Source organism: Perca flavescens, chromosome 11 (assembly GCF_004354835.1).
Source record: "Perca flavescens isolate YP-PL-M2 chromosome 11, PFLA_1.0, whole genome shotgun sequence".
NCBI classification, from domain to species: Eukaryota; Metazoa; Chordata; class Actinopteri; order Perciformes; family Percidae; genus Perca; species Perca flavescens.
Window position 1 is genome coordinate 37,140,847 of NC_041341.1, and position 15,910 is coordinate 37,156,756.

Here is a 15,910-nt window from a genome sequence, read left to right on the forward strand (position 1 = left end):
GCTATGAATAATGTAATAGCTGTTGCTCGTAGTAATGAACCTACAAGGATTAATCACTGACATCAACCCCCCCTCAGCTCTATTTATCCTTTTAGCCTCTTTTAACCCATTGTTTTTGGTTTTTCCACCTGCAAACTCCTCTCATCAACCTTATGTTCAGCTGCAGCAGACAGAAGATAATAAACCCACTGTACACTGCCCACCCAGCACCAAACAATATGCTGACAAAGTAAGCAGTTGCCTCAGGAGACCAAAACAGAGAAAGTGGACTCCAAATGAATGTTGCTCGGAGTCTGCTTGATGTATAACTGGCAACAGTTTGCTAACCCCTTTGCCATAACATTGTCATCTACAGGGTAAAATACATGTGTTAAAGGGGTGATATAATGATTATATAGGGTATTTTACACTGTTCCTTAAGGTCTCCTAATGGGGTATGTAACATTGGTTGGGCTGAAAATTGCCCGAATGCTATTTTATTAGGCCCTTAACTACCCTGTGAATATGGCTCTATTTGGAACAAGAGCTTTTCTTCCAAATATGGTATGCTCATCAATATTCAGAATGAGCTACGCGCTGATTGGTTTGAGCAAACTACATAGAAACACATGGGAGACGACAGCAGGTCTCATTGCAAAGTTATACATTGTTTGTCGGGCTATTACGTTATTAAATTCACTTCTGAGACTTTTTTAAGCGAGAAATTAACTATATAAAGCTCAAATATGGGATGTTTTACGAACATTGATGGCTTATTGCAAATTTGGTAAGACTGTGTGTCGGAGTTCAGCTGCCGGTGCTGCCTGTGTTGCTGCCTCGCTGCACGGCCTGCCTTCCTTTACACACCCCGGCCTGCTCTGAGCTCGATTGAGCTCCGTTACAGCTTGCAGCCCACAGCACTCGATACCCGCTCAAAGTCCCCATTTTGGGGTTAATGGACCAAACGTTGGTGCTCTGACAGAGCTCCAGGGCCTGCCGCTCCCCTCTTCCTTCTAGCTAAATGGCCCGTGTGTGACAGTGATAGCGCGATCAGTGAGCTTGTTACACCAGCAATCTCTTACAACAGTTCCAGTTAATCTTGGCTGGCTGTCAGCATAACTAGCTATATTTTGTTGAAGTTAAAAAGTTAAAACCCGGTTTATGTTTTGAAAACAATGTTTAATGGGGCCTGCAGCTAAATTTAATCAAGTACACTAATACAGCATTTGAGTGTCTCACCCAAAACCTAGCATATGTAACTTGTTTCTGGTTTTGGGGAGCCACTCCCTGCAGGGCCAGACGTGATTAGAACAAAGGAAATGCAAACTCTGTAAACTTGAACAGAATCGGCACTACCATGTGAAACGACCTTTGACTGTGACCTGGGGTAAACCTAAAATCAGAGGTGTGTCTTTAATCAGAGACCCACAATTCCACAGGAATATAATTCGGAAACTGAGGTGATTTCGGCACTTCAATCTGTGACCCCGACAGGGGAAGCACGTTGAAGTCAAGGGGGTAAGCTTCGCTTCAGAACTCGAGCCATCATGGCGCCATTTTGTTGCTAACTGGCCATCACCTCCTGTTAGCATTCCGCTGACCGCCATTTTTTTTTTACGTCACTTGACTGCGAATAACTTTACATCTGAAGCGTTTAAAGACTATTTGTCCGTTGTTTAGTTCCAAAGAAACACGACAATGTATAAAAGGCTTCATTACCTTGTACCTCACGTTATGGCTCCGTAGCAGACGTTTTTGTAAAAATAAGCTAACGATTGTGTCATAACCAAGTGACTTACTGTCGCATAGTAGAGGAATTACCGTATAGTACAGGAGAAGCTCACAGGCAGTTTCAACTTACATGAGATGTTTAGGTTTAATTACTAATGTTAACTAGCATGTTAGTGATCAATAATTAGCCTGTGCCCATGTTATCTCCTTACATACACCTACAGTCTCCGTATCTGTAAGATTGGGAATGATTGAGATTTCTCTTGGCACAGCTACCAGAAGACTTAAAACTTTGAGACACGTTGCTCACGTCACATTTACGTTGTCTCTGTCAGTTGGAGGCTGCGCAGTAAAGCAAGAGATCACCGGAAAAGTGCTTCTAATAGCCTTCACTGGTCTCCGCAAAGGGGTAAGCTTCGCTTCAGAACTCGAGCCATCATGGCGCCATTTTGTTGCTAACTGGCCATCACCTCCTGTTAGCATTCCGCTGACCGCCATTTTTTTTTTTACGTCACTTGACTGCGAATAACTTTACATCTGAGGCGTTTAAAGACTCTATTTGTCCGTTGTTTAGTTCCAAAGAAACACGACAATGTATAAAAGGCTTCATTACCTTGTACCTCACGTTATGGCTCCGTAGCAGACGCTTTTGTAAAAATAAGCTAACGATTGTGTCATAACCAAGTGACTTACTGTCGCATAGTAGAGGAATTACCGTACAGTACAGGAGAAGCTCGCAGGCAGTTTTGACTTACATGAGCTGTTTAGGTTTAATTACTAATGTTAACTAGCATGTTGGTGATCAATAATTAGCTTGTGCCCATGTTAGCTCCTTACATACACCTACAGTCTCCGTATCTGTAAGATTGGGAATGATTGAGATTTCTCTTGGCACAGCTACCAGAAGACTTACAACTTTCAGACACGTTGCTCACGTCACATTCTCTCAGTTGGAGGCTGCGCAGTAAAGCTGGCCATCACCGGAAAAGTGCTTCCAATAGCCTTCACTGGTCTCCGTCCAGAGCAACGGGGTCTATTGGTCCATTATATACTGTCTATGGTTGAAGCCCGCTGTTTACAGCGTATTGTTTGTCATGTCACATGACTGTTCTTCTGTAACTCCGCAACGCCACTTATACAACATCTCCCTAAATGTCTCATAAAGCTAACAACGGTGTCCGATTTCAAATTAATGAATTTTTGTGAACAGTGGGGGTTTCGTTAGCTATGACTGTCCCTTCAATCCTAGCTATGTGTAGCTAGCTACAAATCACAGATAGTTAGCTTCATTTTTGGCGTAATTTCTGTATATTTAAAGTTTGAATTTCATCACGCCACGTATAAAACATCTCCCTAAATGTCTTATAAAGCTAACAACGGTGTCCGATTTCAAGTTAATGAATATTTGTGAATTTCAGAGGAATTCTAGGAGGAGCTAGAACTGGAACTCGCGGACAAGCGGCGTTTATTTCCCCAATCGTTTGTTTAAATAACTCAACACATTATAATTACATACATTAAAAGATTAGCTAACTGGAACCTGTGGTAACAGATTGCTGGCGTAACAAGCTCGCTGACCGTGCTCTCACTCACACACACCGGGCATTTAGCTAGCAGGAAGAGGGGAGCTGCAGGCCCTGGAGCTCTGTCAGAGCACCAGCGTTTAGTAGTCCATTATCCAAAAAACTGTGACTTTGCGCGGGTATGGAGTGCTGTGGGCTGCCAGTCGTGACGGAGCTCCAAGTACCTCGTAGCAGGCGGGGGTCTGTGAAGGAAGGCAGGTCGGGTGGCGAGGCAGCAACACAGGCAGCACTGGCAGCTGAATTCCGACACACAGTTGGACAAAATTTGCAATTAGCCATCCATTTTCGTAAAATGGCCCATATTTGAGCCTTATATAGTTGATTTCTCGCATAAAAAAGTTTCAGAAGTAAACTTTGTAATGGAATAGCAGAGATCTGCGCGACCTAGATTCGGAAGACTACCTGATCTCAGGTCAGTTGTGTAGCCTATGTAAATGTTGGGGCGTGACCGTTCTCTTAATACACCCATGGGCTGACAAAGGTTCCGGTTTTTGGGAGGTTGACGTCAACTTCCAGCTTTGTTGGGATTCGCCCGTTTTCAGCGGCAGTTTCAAAATATGAAATTTTCATAGTAAAGGGGTATCAGTGGGACTTTGAGCTTCTATGTATGTCCTATTTACCCACCGAACTGTCGTTATTCAACTATGACAGGGTAAAATCGGTTTTGCATTCTATCACCCCTTTAAGTTTTCAATGTGTTACCCTGCCCCTAGTCTTGCATTGCCAGACCTTCCTCCACAGCGCTGTGAAGGAGGGTTTGGCTAGTCCACAAAAACGTGCTCTGGTTTATTGGCATTTCTTTAAACCAATCACATACGTCTTGGGCAGCGCTAAGCACCATGGTGCTGCTGCAGAATAGTCTCAGGAAGGAACTTGTTTTGGTGGAACATGTGTACGTTCAAAAGTAATTTTAGTCGTGCAACAGAAAACTCCGATTGGACAGATAGTCTAGCTAGCTGTCTGGATTTACCCTGCAGAGATCTGAGGAGGAGTGAACCATAGTCCTCACAAATCCACCATGGTTTAGAATACCAACACAAAGAAAGAGGAAGGTAACAGACATCGACGAAAACCAGAGCTGTACAATAACGAAGTAGAACTACTTCACTACTCTACTTAAGTACTAAAAAGCTGTATCTGTACTCTACTGGAGAATTATTCTTTTCTCCTACTTCCACTTTTACTTGAGTACATATTTTCGATGAATGAAATACTTTTACTCCGATACATTTTTTATGTGCTGGATCGTTACTCGTTACTGTTGCGATTCCTCACGCTACGGAGACTGTGTAGGTTACAGTGTGTGTAGTTACAGCTACGTAAGTTACGTACGATCCCCGAGATCGCTTTGTGTTTCTTTTTATCACGGTTGCCCGTTCAGAAGTCCGAGATGATTTAAGTTTGTACTCTTTCTATTTAGCCATTGTTGCAGCAGATGAAGCTATTCCTGAGTTGTTTCAGTCTGCAATGAGTCCTGAATGTTAACCGTTTGACCCTGTGATGTGAAGCTGATCTAGTTTATCTGGATGTTTGACCCTGTGATGTGAAGCTGATCTAGTTTATCTGGATGTTTGACCCTGTGATGTGAAGCTGATCTAGTTTATCTGGATGTTTGACCCTGTGATGTGAAGCTGATCTAGTTTATCTGGATGTTTGACCCTGTGATGTGAAGCTGCTAGTTTATCTGGATTTTCCTGTTCATCACACATGTTACTAGCTATTTAATAGTTGTTAATTCCTTTGGCTACAGCCTTGGCTAAACATTTGACATAATATAAACAATAGGATATTCAACCTTTTGACTGCTTTCTTTAATAACTAAATAACACAATACTTGTACTTTTACTTTCAATACTTGAGTAGTAGATTTTAAAATAAACTACTTGCAATACTTAAGTACAACAAATGTTGAATACTTTAGTACTTCTACTTAAGTGTGGTGCGTAAAGAGCACTTCAACTTCTACTCAAGTCACTTTTTTCATAGAGCACTTGTACTTTTACTCAAGTATGGGTCTCTAGTACTTTATACACGTCTGATTAAAACACATGCATCCGGTGGAATTTCCAGCGGCACCGGAGCAATCCTGGAAGTGGAACGTTGAGGATATAGACTACTCTGCCCCCAAATGGCCAAAATACAGCTTTATGCAGCTTTAGCACAAAACCTTTATTTTTTTTAATCTTTATTTTTAGCCCAAAGTAAACACTGTCTATTGTTTTGCAGTGATGGAAAGAAACTATGTACATTTACTCAAGTACTGTGGAATTGTATGGTACTTTTACTTAAGTTCAGTGGTTTCATTGTATACTGCTTTATAGCTCTACGTCTCAGAGAGAAATATTTAACTTTTTACTCAACTACATCTATGTGACTAATATAGATTAGTATTTTACATGCAAACCAACCAACAGTATATAAAGTAGTAAACCCTCTCAGCACTCTGAAATAGTTCATTCTACATAATAAGTAACTGGAATCATTTTTTCCAGAACTTTAATTTAATTGCTGTATTACTTGTAGTATTGCTGCTTTTACTTCAGTAAAGGATAGAAGTACTTCTTTCAGCACTGCTTTTCAGTGATCTCTTTTTAAAAGGTTCCTAGCTTCAGCTCTGATCACATTTGTTTTCTATCCAGATGAATGACAAACCAGATTAACACGAAAGTTAACCTTAAGTGCTGAGTCACTTGACATTCAAAGACACTAAAGTGATGCACCATGGGTCATCCAATCATTGACAGGGCTCAGCGCCAAAGCAAGCACACTCCAAAGGAGTGAACCAACATATTAACATACAGTGACATGCTGGTTTAAAGTGTAATGTGGAGACATAGTGAGAGGAGGAAAACACTGGGACATCAATAAAAGGTCTGCATGGCTTCAGTGCTGATGAGATCAGATAAATATCCCACAGTAGTTTACCACTGTGGGATCAATACAGTTACATCATTACAATGCTACTGACAGAATGAAAGTAAACAGGTCTGTTATGTAATGTGGAAGGCCTCACCTCTTTCAGCAGCGTGTTGTCATGGGACGGCTGGTACTTATCTCGGTCCTGCAGGGTCTTTTTAGCAATCTTCTCCCTGTCTGTCTTCAATTTGCGATCAGCTCCTTTAGGCTTCCCAAAAAAAAAAAAAAAACTTCTACATTAGAAGTGATTATATAAATATCAAAAATATATAATTGCTTTAAGGTTTTTTGTTTGATCTGACCGTCATTGATTCATGTCATGTGTATATGTGTTTATCTGCATTCTGTGAATAATATAAACTAGGTCCTGTGTTTCATTTTAGTTCAGAAAATAACGATCATAGAAGGAAATTCAATTTAAACATTATGCACGAACAACATTAAAGCAAATGTATATTTGAGTCTGTGGTTTCAAACTATGGAACTCCTTGGATCATGATTTAAAAGGTAATATCAATATTTTTTAGCTCAAGGAAATGTATGAGACTAAAAAATAAAACAAATGAAGTATTGATATTCTTTACTATTATTTTTTTTATTTTAAATTTTGGTCTTCTCTCTCTTTCTATTTTCTATATAAAATCAGCTGTTAACTGATCAGCAGTTTATCTATTGCTGTTTGTTGTATTATCTGAGAAAGGGGCTGGGAAAATAAGATTTTGTTTTCATCCAGCTCCTTTCTTATCATGGAAATGTAATGTGAAATAGCCAATAACTTGTGGTTTAACTATAAAATATGTCTGTGTCCATGAGTGTAATTAAAACAATGTGAAGTGTTGTGTTGAGTTTGGAATGTCATTATGTCTCTATTATCATTGCTTCTGTGATGTATTGAATGTTGTTTTTATTATTGTGATTATAGTTTAATGTGATGATTATGCACTGTAATGTATAGATGCACCGGTTTTGGGGCGGACTCTAGGAAGAATAGCTGAGGCTATGGCCCCAGGTAATGGAGATCCCAATAAATCAAATCAAAAATCACAGATAAATACTTTTATATTTCTGATGGACTATACAGGCCAATGATTATTAAACTAGAGCATAACTTTGTACACATTTGATGAGGATAGCCAGGCAAGTACTCATACCTTGAAGACTTTGACCTGGCAGCTGGAAGAATGGACATGCTCCATGTATTCCCCGTGCTCATTGGTGGTGAAAGTATCCACCTGGATACGGAAGGGCACTCCTTTCTCTCCACCGTGCTTCCTGGGGGTGAACTCGGTGCTGATGCAGTTAACCTCAGAAAACATGACAAAGGAGGGTTTGATGACTGTAGTTTAATGTAATGTTATCGTTAAAGACTCCCCCAGACGTGTGACCAGAATGGAGCTGTACCTGGATGAAAACAGAAGCATTCTTGACAGGATCCCAGAGGAACTCAATGGTGTTGAGATGCAGAGGGTGTGAACGGGGCTCCACTAGCCCCACTGACAATGGGATATCTGAAAACAATGAGTCAGGCAGTTTACATTTGCTATAAAGCCGATGGGGTCCTAACTGAACACACTGTTTATTTCACTGTAGAGATTTCTATCTCTGCTGTTTTATCTGTGCTCTTCTAGTCTGGATCAATGGAAGTACATTTCCAGGATAAATGGTGGTTCAGAACAGCATGACTCTTATAATTTACAGGGTTAGTATAGTATCCTAAAACTGAGTCTGGATCTTGTCTGGAAAACTGAAACTAAATAAAAAGTAAAACCTTGGTTTCAGAAAATTAAAGCCACACTGAAACTATATTGGCAGGTTAAAATAACTAACAAAAGTAAAATAAAAATGAACGTAAATCATTTCAGTTTTAGTTTTTCTATATTTCACTACTGAAAAAAGGAGACTGCATGAATATCCGTCAACTCCCGTCAAAATGTAATTGTTTCATAAGGGACACTAAAGTAGCGCAAAGATGAAACATTAAACATTGTGGCTATTCTCCAACCATGTAGACATTATACCCGGCCGGCACTAACAATAACAAACTAGAAACTAAGTGTATAAAAACTAACACTAAACCTTTCTGAAAAACTGAAACCAAACTAAAACTAGCAAACACACTCACAACTAACTAAATTGAAATCCAAAAGCCAAAACTAAAATAAAATAAAAACTAATTAAAAATTCTACTTTACTTTGGTCAGCAAGCAGGCCCTTTACTGGCAGAGTATGCAGGATTAATGCCTTGCTCAAGGGCCTATTGATGCTAACCATTCCTTTTTTTTAATATACATCATCAAAACTGGGGTACCCTGTAACCTGTGTTGTATCAGTGGGCTTTGATGTATCAGCCCATACACATCCATACAGCCTACTCACCTATATCCAGGATCCGGTCTCCAGGTCTGCTCCACTTCCACCCCTCCAGCTGCTGGTGCTCCATGTACTGCAGTCGCCGGTCATGAAACACCACACGCACAATGCTCTGTGAACAGGCAGGATCAGGTGTTTAGGCCGGCGTACAGCTACAGCTACAGCTTGAGAGGGGCAGCTCGCACAAAGCCAAACAGCTGGACTGTTGGGCAAAGTGCAAAAAGGCTCCCCTAATTTTTTCATTCAAACATACTGACACAGTTTTATTAGGAAAGGGCAATGACGTGGACATTTCATCTCCATTCCTACATACACTAGTCTTGCTTAACAAGAGCATCTGCATATATTCATGAGGGAAATGACCCACTGCCAATGAGCTACATGTGATACCTGTGAGATGCAGTGAAAACAGTGACTTTCCAACTTAAAATCAGGGCTCCCACTATCACTTGGACTACACATTTAAAGATCCCATGAAATGGACACTTGAGCTTCCCGGAAAGTTGCCAGTGGTGAGCTCAGTGGGCATCACTGAAAACTCCAGTTGATAAAATCGCTACAAATTTCTGCCTTTATCAAATCAAACTTCCGTTGACTCCACATTAAGCCCATTGACTGACCTGCAACAGGAAATACAGCACATTAAGGAAGTACTGATACCATTTCATAGGACCTTTAAGGACTTTTTTGTCTTCTTTGGTGATATTCACGTATACAAACTTTGGGGTTGTGACAAGATACAACTGAGACCTTGGGATCTTGTCAGTATGAAGAACAATTTCCAAACCAAAAAGTGTTATGGGTTCCATCAAATTACTTCCCAAAGCTCTTAAGACTTCATTTTTATCCCACAAGTTCAAAGACTGACAGATCACTTTCAAGTCATGTGGGAACCCTGAACAAAGACAGTTTTTATTCTGTCAACTGCATGTATTGCAGAACAAGTAGCTGTTGTTACTAGCGTATTGACCCACTCTGTATTAGCTAATAACTTATCTTGTCACCATATCAAATAAAAAATAATAACATTCCAGCTGCTTATAGAGTAGACATTCATTAAAGGGGCACTCCATTCAGTTTTACACATAAAGAAAAAAATAACCCTGATGATGTTATGAAAATACCCTGATGATGTTATCAGGAGACCTACAGTTATAAACTGGGGATTTAGGAGGCAGTGAGGGCACACCATCCAGTTGCATTTTGGGAAATGTAGGATCCTGTATTTGTGACCCACTCTAGGGATTCAAAGTCAGGCTGTATTGGCCAGCTTTGATTTTGACCATTATTTTCTAAATCCGTCTCTACCAAAACGCTGGAGTGCCTCTTTAACAGCAACCTTATCAAACACAAAATAAATAACAAATGAACAACCTGTAAAAACATGTACCATTGGTATATTTATGGAGGAAGGCTCATGCATGACCGAGCACTGAACTCAAAAAGCCGTGCACCCAGCACGTCATGTGTTTGCATAGACACCACCTGTCCATTCTTGTGTTTCTAGGATGCTACTGCCAACATTACAGTCTCAAGCAGCGGCAGCCTGACCACAGAGACATGTCAAGTACATGCACTCACACAGAAATGAAGTAAAATTATCTCATTAATCTTAAGTGAGTGTGTTAACAAACGTCTTTGCAAAAAATGGAGTCACTTTCGACTTCTAAAATGTTCGCATCTAAAATTTAGGCCCAGCCCACATGTACACGGATATTTTTTAAAACATGTTTTGGCCTTTTGTCCAAATGCGAACTGGGATTTAGGTCACTGAAAACAGATCCTTTGGAAAACTCCGGCCAGGGTGAGCATGTTCAGAAACTCAGTTTTCAGTGTTGACGTATAGATGGGAAGTTTTTTGGCTTGTAACGTCAGAGTACTGTTATCTCCTTTGTTAGGCGTCACATAAGGCGACAGGTTGCGCTATGGCAGACGTGTCCAAAATAGTGCTGGTTCTAACAGGACTTTTTAAATGTTGACAAAATATACAGTTTCTCTTCTACTATATTGAGGAAAGGAGGTGTCCAAATGCGCTACGGAGTGACATTCTGATTGGCCAACATGGCTTTAGGGTTAGGGTTATGTCGCTCGCTGTTGGTTTGGCATGCTCTTAGTCTACATCCTTGATGTTCCACTTTTTCTTCCACCTTGCTCAGGTGCCACAGGAAATTCCGCCAGATGCATGTATTTTTGCCAAGGACCGTTCTAACCTCCGGTGGATTTGTGAGGACTATGGTTAACTGCTCCTCAGATCTCTGCAGGTTAAATCCAGACAGCTAGCTAGACTATCTGTCCAATCGGAGTTTTCTGTTGCACGACTAAAACTACTTTTGAACGTACACATGTTCCACCAAAACAAGTTCCTTCCTGAGACTATTTTGCAGCGGATCTGTGTGGAGCTTAGTGCCACCCATGAGGATTGTGATTGGTTTAAAGAAATGCCAATAAACCAGAGCACCTTTTTCTCCCACCCCTGAATGCTGTGTGGACTAGTCAGACCCTACTCTGCTCCGCAGCGCTGTGGATGGTCTGGAAAAGCAAGACTAGCATGTTCTTGACAGTGCATCAATTATGTTTTTGCATTTTCATTTGGACAGAGATTTTTCTAAAGCAGTGCTTGGATCTTCTGTTTTTTTTTACAACAAAGGAGAGAAAAAACGTTTTCAAAAATACCTGTGTACGTGTGGACTAGGCCTTAGTTAGTCGGTAACACGTTACAACATCCTGTGTATGAAAATGAGAGTGGCATGAGAGAAACGATGATGCCATGGCATCAAATATACACCACTTTATTTTTTTTTATTTCCACTAAAGAAACATAATATTTCTGGAAATAATATATGTATAAAGATGGACAAGTCTTTATGAAGATAATCCCAGTAATGCAGACAAAAGCAGATTGGCATGTCGAGATGAATCTGAGAGTGTGTGTATGGTACAACATGTAGGTAAGGTGTGTTGTATGTTGGTAAGGGGGTTTATGTGAAATCTAGGAAAGAGAGAGGTAAGTTTGGGTGATAGTACCAAGCTCTCCAAGGTGGACACCCCACCCCTGAAGTGGAAGGGAGGGTCGGGGGGACCTGTGACAAACCAGGAAATGGATACATAAAAACAGATAGGAGAAGAAAAAAGACGTCATGTAAAAGTTAAAAAAAAAACAGACAAACACAATACCTTACACCTACCTTTACATATTTGCTGCTTATATCTGTATACTCCACTAGTTTTCTGTTAAGCATACGGATTTCGTAGGACTGACCTACATTTTAAAACATTAAAAAAAACCTGATTAAAATTGAAAAATGGGAAATCAGTCAGAAAAGAGGGGCAGTGGAGATAGAAATTAAAACAAATTAGAAATCTTTTTTAAGGCAGATATCAAGGCCAGCCATTAGAAAATGTTTACATATCTCCATCCTGATCAAATACCAATCACTAAGTTTAGTTTTACAAGAAAATAGCATTAAAAATAGCCACAGCAGGATACTATATAACTAGTTATACTTTTTTTTCAGCACAGTAATAAAACTTAGCTAGTGTGTGGCAACTTCTAATCAATACATGCCATCCTTACATGGCCGTGTCATTGTTGCATGTTACAGCGAGCTCACTTTGATTGTGTTTTTACTCCAGCCAAATGACAGTACAGCAGATAAGCAGGGCACACTTGTAGATAAAGATAAATAAAGCACAAATAAGAAAATGTCAGTGTTCAACCAGAGGCAGAAACAATCAGAAGGTTCCAATGGTGTGAAGTAGAAGGGGAAGGACAATTTTAGGAAGGAGAAAAGACAAAAAAGAAAGAAAGAAAAGAGGGTGAATTAGATTAAAAGATAAAAGTCAGACTTGTTAAAAAACACATGTAGGAGCTCATGTTGCACACATAAATCAATAATGCATGATTTTAAGCCTTTCAAATCTTCCTTCCATGATTTCAATAAGTAATTCAAAAGACTCAAAGGCTTTCTGTTTGTATGTAAGTATGAATACAGTATCTCCCACTGTTATAATCCAGGACAGCCTACTATATATACTGTACGTGTTAACAACTGTCTCACTGTACTCACAGCAAAACAAGGCCATAATAATTAGAAGTATTATAATTATAAGCACTTATTGTGAAACTCAACCACTACTCAACACTTACAGTTGCAATTGAAATATCCCTTAATTTATAGCATTGAGACATTTTATTTTGAAATTCATCGGTCTGCATTTACGTGATTTGAATTCCCCGCTTTGAAATTTCATGATTTTCAAAAAAAACTTAATTTCAAAGTTTTAAGGGTGTAGAAATTCAATTTAAAAAAAAAAAAAAGTCGGTTGCATTATATTGCAGAATCTGAAGTCTGAATGGAATAGATCAGTTACCATCCTCTCAGTCACATGATCCAAGAAAGAAAAGTTCAGATGAGGAACCTGAAGCCTCGGACACTGGACATTTCTGTATCAGGGAACCTGAAAAGGTTTACTAATTTAGGTTTTGTAATTGCACTTTGGAACAATCTCCAAAGAAGGGACTTCAAAACCACGGAAATCAAGAAACTTGACTCATCAGTCTACATTCTGCATGTAACTGTTACTTCTTTTCAAATATGTCAATGCAATAAATTTAAACCAACATTTAAATGAATCCAATATTAAGTATTCAGTAGTAGTTAAATTTAGATCTGCAACAAAAGACTGATTAATCAATTAATCGTTGCAGATCTTAATTTAAAAGTAAATCAATCAGCAACTGTTTTGACGATCGACTAATCATTTGTCATTTTATGAGAAAAAAAGCCGAAAACCCTTTCTCACACTCACTTTGTCTTTGTCATATATGACAGAAAATGGAATATCTCAAAGTTTAGACTGTTGGCCAGACTAAACAGGCAAACGGAAGACATTACCACGGCCTATGAGAAATTGTGAATGCCGTTTTTTAACACATCATTACCTAAATGATTATTAGAGAAAATAACAGTCAGATCAATCGATGATGAAAATCATCATTAGTTTCAATCCTAATTAAATTTCACATCAGGGTATATAATTAATCAACAAATAAATAAAAAATAAAATTATTATGGCCTTTCTTTGCTTCAAGAAACCAGACAATTTAGACTTGATGTTCCGACATCTTTAAAAACAGCTGCGACAGTGTGAGCAATAACAGCGGCAATCTCTGCCGATATATCGGCTTCAGTGATTATTCTGTTGTAGAACAAAAAGCTCATCTGATTGGACAGTCTTTTGGACAGCTCCACATTTGTTTTCCATGATGACACAGGTCTGGTTTCTGACTCTGAGAGACAGGTGTGTAAGTGCATTAGTTGCAGGTCCCTAAAAGTGGGGCGTAACTTTGAATTAATTCCAGTGAACAAGGTTTAATTTATGAGTTATAATGGATTTGAAATCCTGCATCAACGTTAATCTAGCCCTGCTGCTGCTGCTGCTGCTGGGATGACACGTGACAAAATAATCTCAGGTCCATTTAGTCAATGTGGACATTCCTCTGGCAGGACAGATAGCTACCTTGGTTGAGATAAGTGAGACTCTCCTCCTGCTGTCTCACAGCCGGTGAGCTGGCTGCACACAGAATGTACTGGAAGGGGGTCCTCTTGGCACCATTTCCAGCCGTAAGCCTCACTTCTTCATTTTTCAAGAAAGGTGCCAAGGCATCTCTGAAAGAGAGCAGAAGGAAAGAAAAGAGGGGCTGAGTGCGGAGACGACGGAGGTGAACATTCTTTCTCATCATAGGAACGAAAGGTGCAATAGGTTGAATGTTACACAATGCAATGTTACCCATTTAGCTCAATTGATTTTGAGTTTGAAGGGGAGAAAAAAAAAGTAGTCAATGTGACCAATATGTGTTGTCTAAATGTGGATTATGAAAGCAAGGCTCTTTGCATGAACCATTTAAATGCATTTTTAAAAATTTGAATTTCACATGGCAGTATAATGTGAATAATAAAACACTTAAATGTGTTCCCAGAGGTAGAATTACTGCAAATCTGCACTTTTTACACAAAAAAAATTATTACAAAAAATTAATTTGAAGCCAAGACAAGTTTGTGAAGCTTCTGAGCATGGCTTGTGCTTTACCTAATGTAACTAGCAGAGTGCTGGTGGTAGGACTCAGGCTGGGAATGGCAGAACAGCATATTTTCCAGTGTGGTGTCTTCTTGTATCCCGGGATCACAGGGAGGACGTGGAGACAGACGGAGCTACAGGACTCAGCTCAGAGAGGTGTGCAGCCAAACCTCATCGCCTGCCTCTCATATAGTCCCGGTGATGTCATCAGCACTCCCACTTTTTGTTTTAGCATACCTTGGGTGACCTTTGAGAGGCGGGGTGTGCAGGCACACCTCCCACTACCAATGTTTAGCTGGGTTGGTCCATTAAGATCAGCTTCACCTGAGCAGATATTGACACTGGCAACAGTCTGGCCCTAAAGCTCGACTTTACACGCACTTAGGGTAATGATGTTTGGAGGTACATTCTGAAAGGAACAAACAGCCACAGGCCTTCAAATGAATGGGAGTAAACAGAATGATCTCCTCTGTCTTTGTGTGGACGGCTGTGGTATTTCAAATTCTAATCATCTCTATAGATCACACTAACAAATAATAGTATTGATAACAACAGTGATAGACAGCAGTGGAATAAGTATTCAGATTCTTTACTTGAGTAAACGTATGCAAGTATCATCAGGAAAATGTAGTTAAAGATGAATGTAGTGGAGTAAAAAGTACAATATTTCTCTCTGAAATGTAGTGCAGTAGAAGTAGAAAGTGACATGAAAAAAAAAGACTCAAGTAAAGTACAAGTACCTCAACATTTGTACTTGCGTACAGTACATAGTAAATGTACTTAGTTACATTCCACCATTGGTGATAGAGGGACTGCTGTGGATGCTAAATGAAACATGTTGCTGACAACATTGTGCTTTGCAGCAGACAGTTTAACTTCAACATTTGCTGACTAATGGAGGACAGCAGGTTGAGTACAAACCCCTGCAGCTGCTACTGGTCTGTGCAGAGCTCCTCCACAGGATCAGAGGTCATCTGAGTCTGCTCGGGTTAATGTTTATACACAGCAGCTAAGCACACTTCAGCGCTAGGACGCACGCACTCGTAAATGGATGGACAACTGGGCAACACTGCTGCCAGTGCACCCCTGTGGACATCACCACCGAACAAGGTTCATCCTGTGAGGGGAAGGAAATGGCTTTAATCGACTCCTTTAAATCGTACACAAGATTAAACAATGTGTTAGCAGTGGTGTAGTCTATGTGATAGCCAGGTATACACAGTATACCCACTAAGAAATCTCCAGAATTTCCA

General features: G+C 39.8%; 1 protein-coding gene across 1 annotated transcript in view; it reads right to left on the bottom strand.

Annotated features, from left to right (window-relative positions):
* tfcp2l1 (transcription factor CP2-like 1) overlaps positions 1-14,728 on the bottom strand; it is a 29,047-nt gene extending 14,319 nt beyond the window's left edge. The window contains exons 1-7 of the mRNA XM_028591696.1: positions 14,670-14,728; positions 14,100-14,248; positions 11,765-11,838; positions 8,586-8,691; positions 7,611-7,717; positions 7,361-7,513; positions 6,307-6,417 (exon numbers count right to left, since the gene is read on the bottom strand). Of these exons, the coding sequence (XP_028447497.1) occupies positions 6,307-6,417; positions 7,361-7,513; positions 7,611-7,717; positions 8,586-8,691; positions 11,765-11,838; positions 14,100-14,248; positions 14,670-14,728 (759 nt within the window). The remainder of the gene's footprint in view (positions 1-6,306; positions 6,418-7,360; positions 7,514-7,610; positions 7,718-8,585; positions 8,692-11,764; positions 11,839-14,099; positions 14,249-14,669) is intronic.
* Between the last annotated feature and the right edge of the window lie 1,182 nt (positions 14,729-15,910).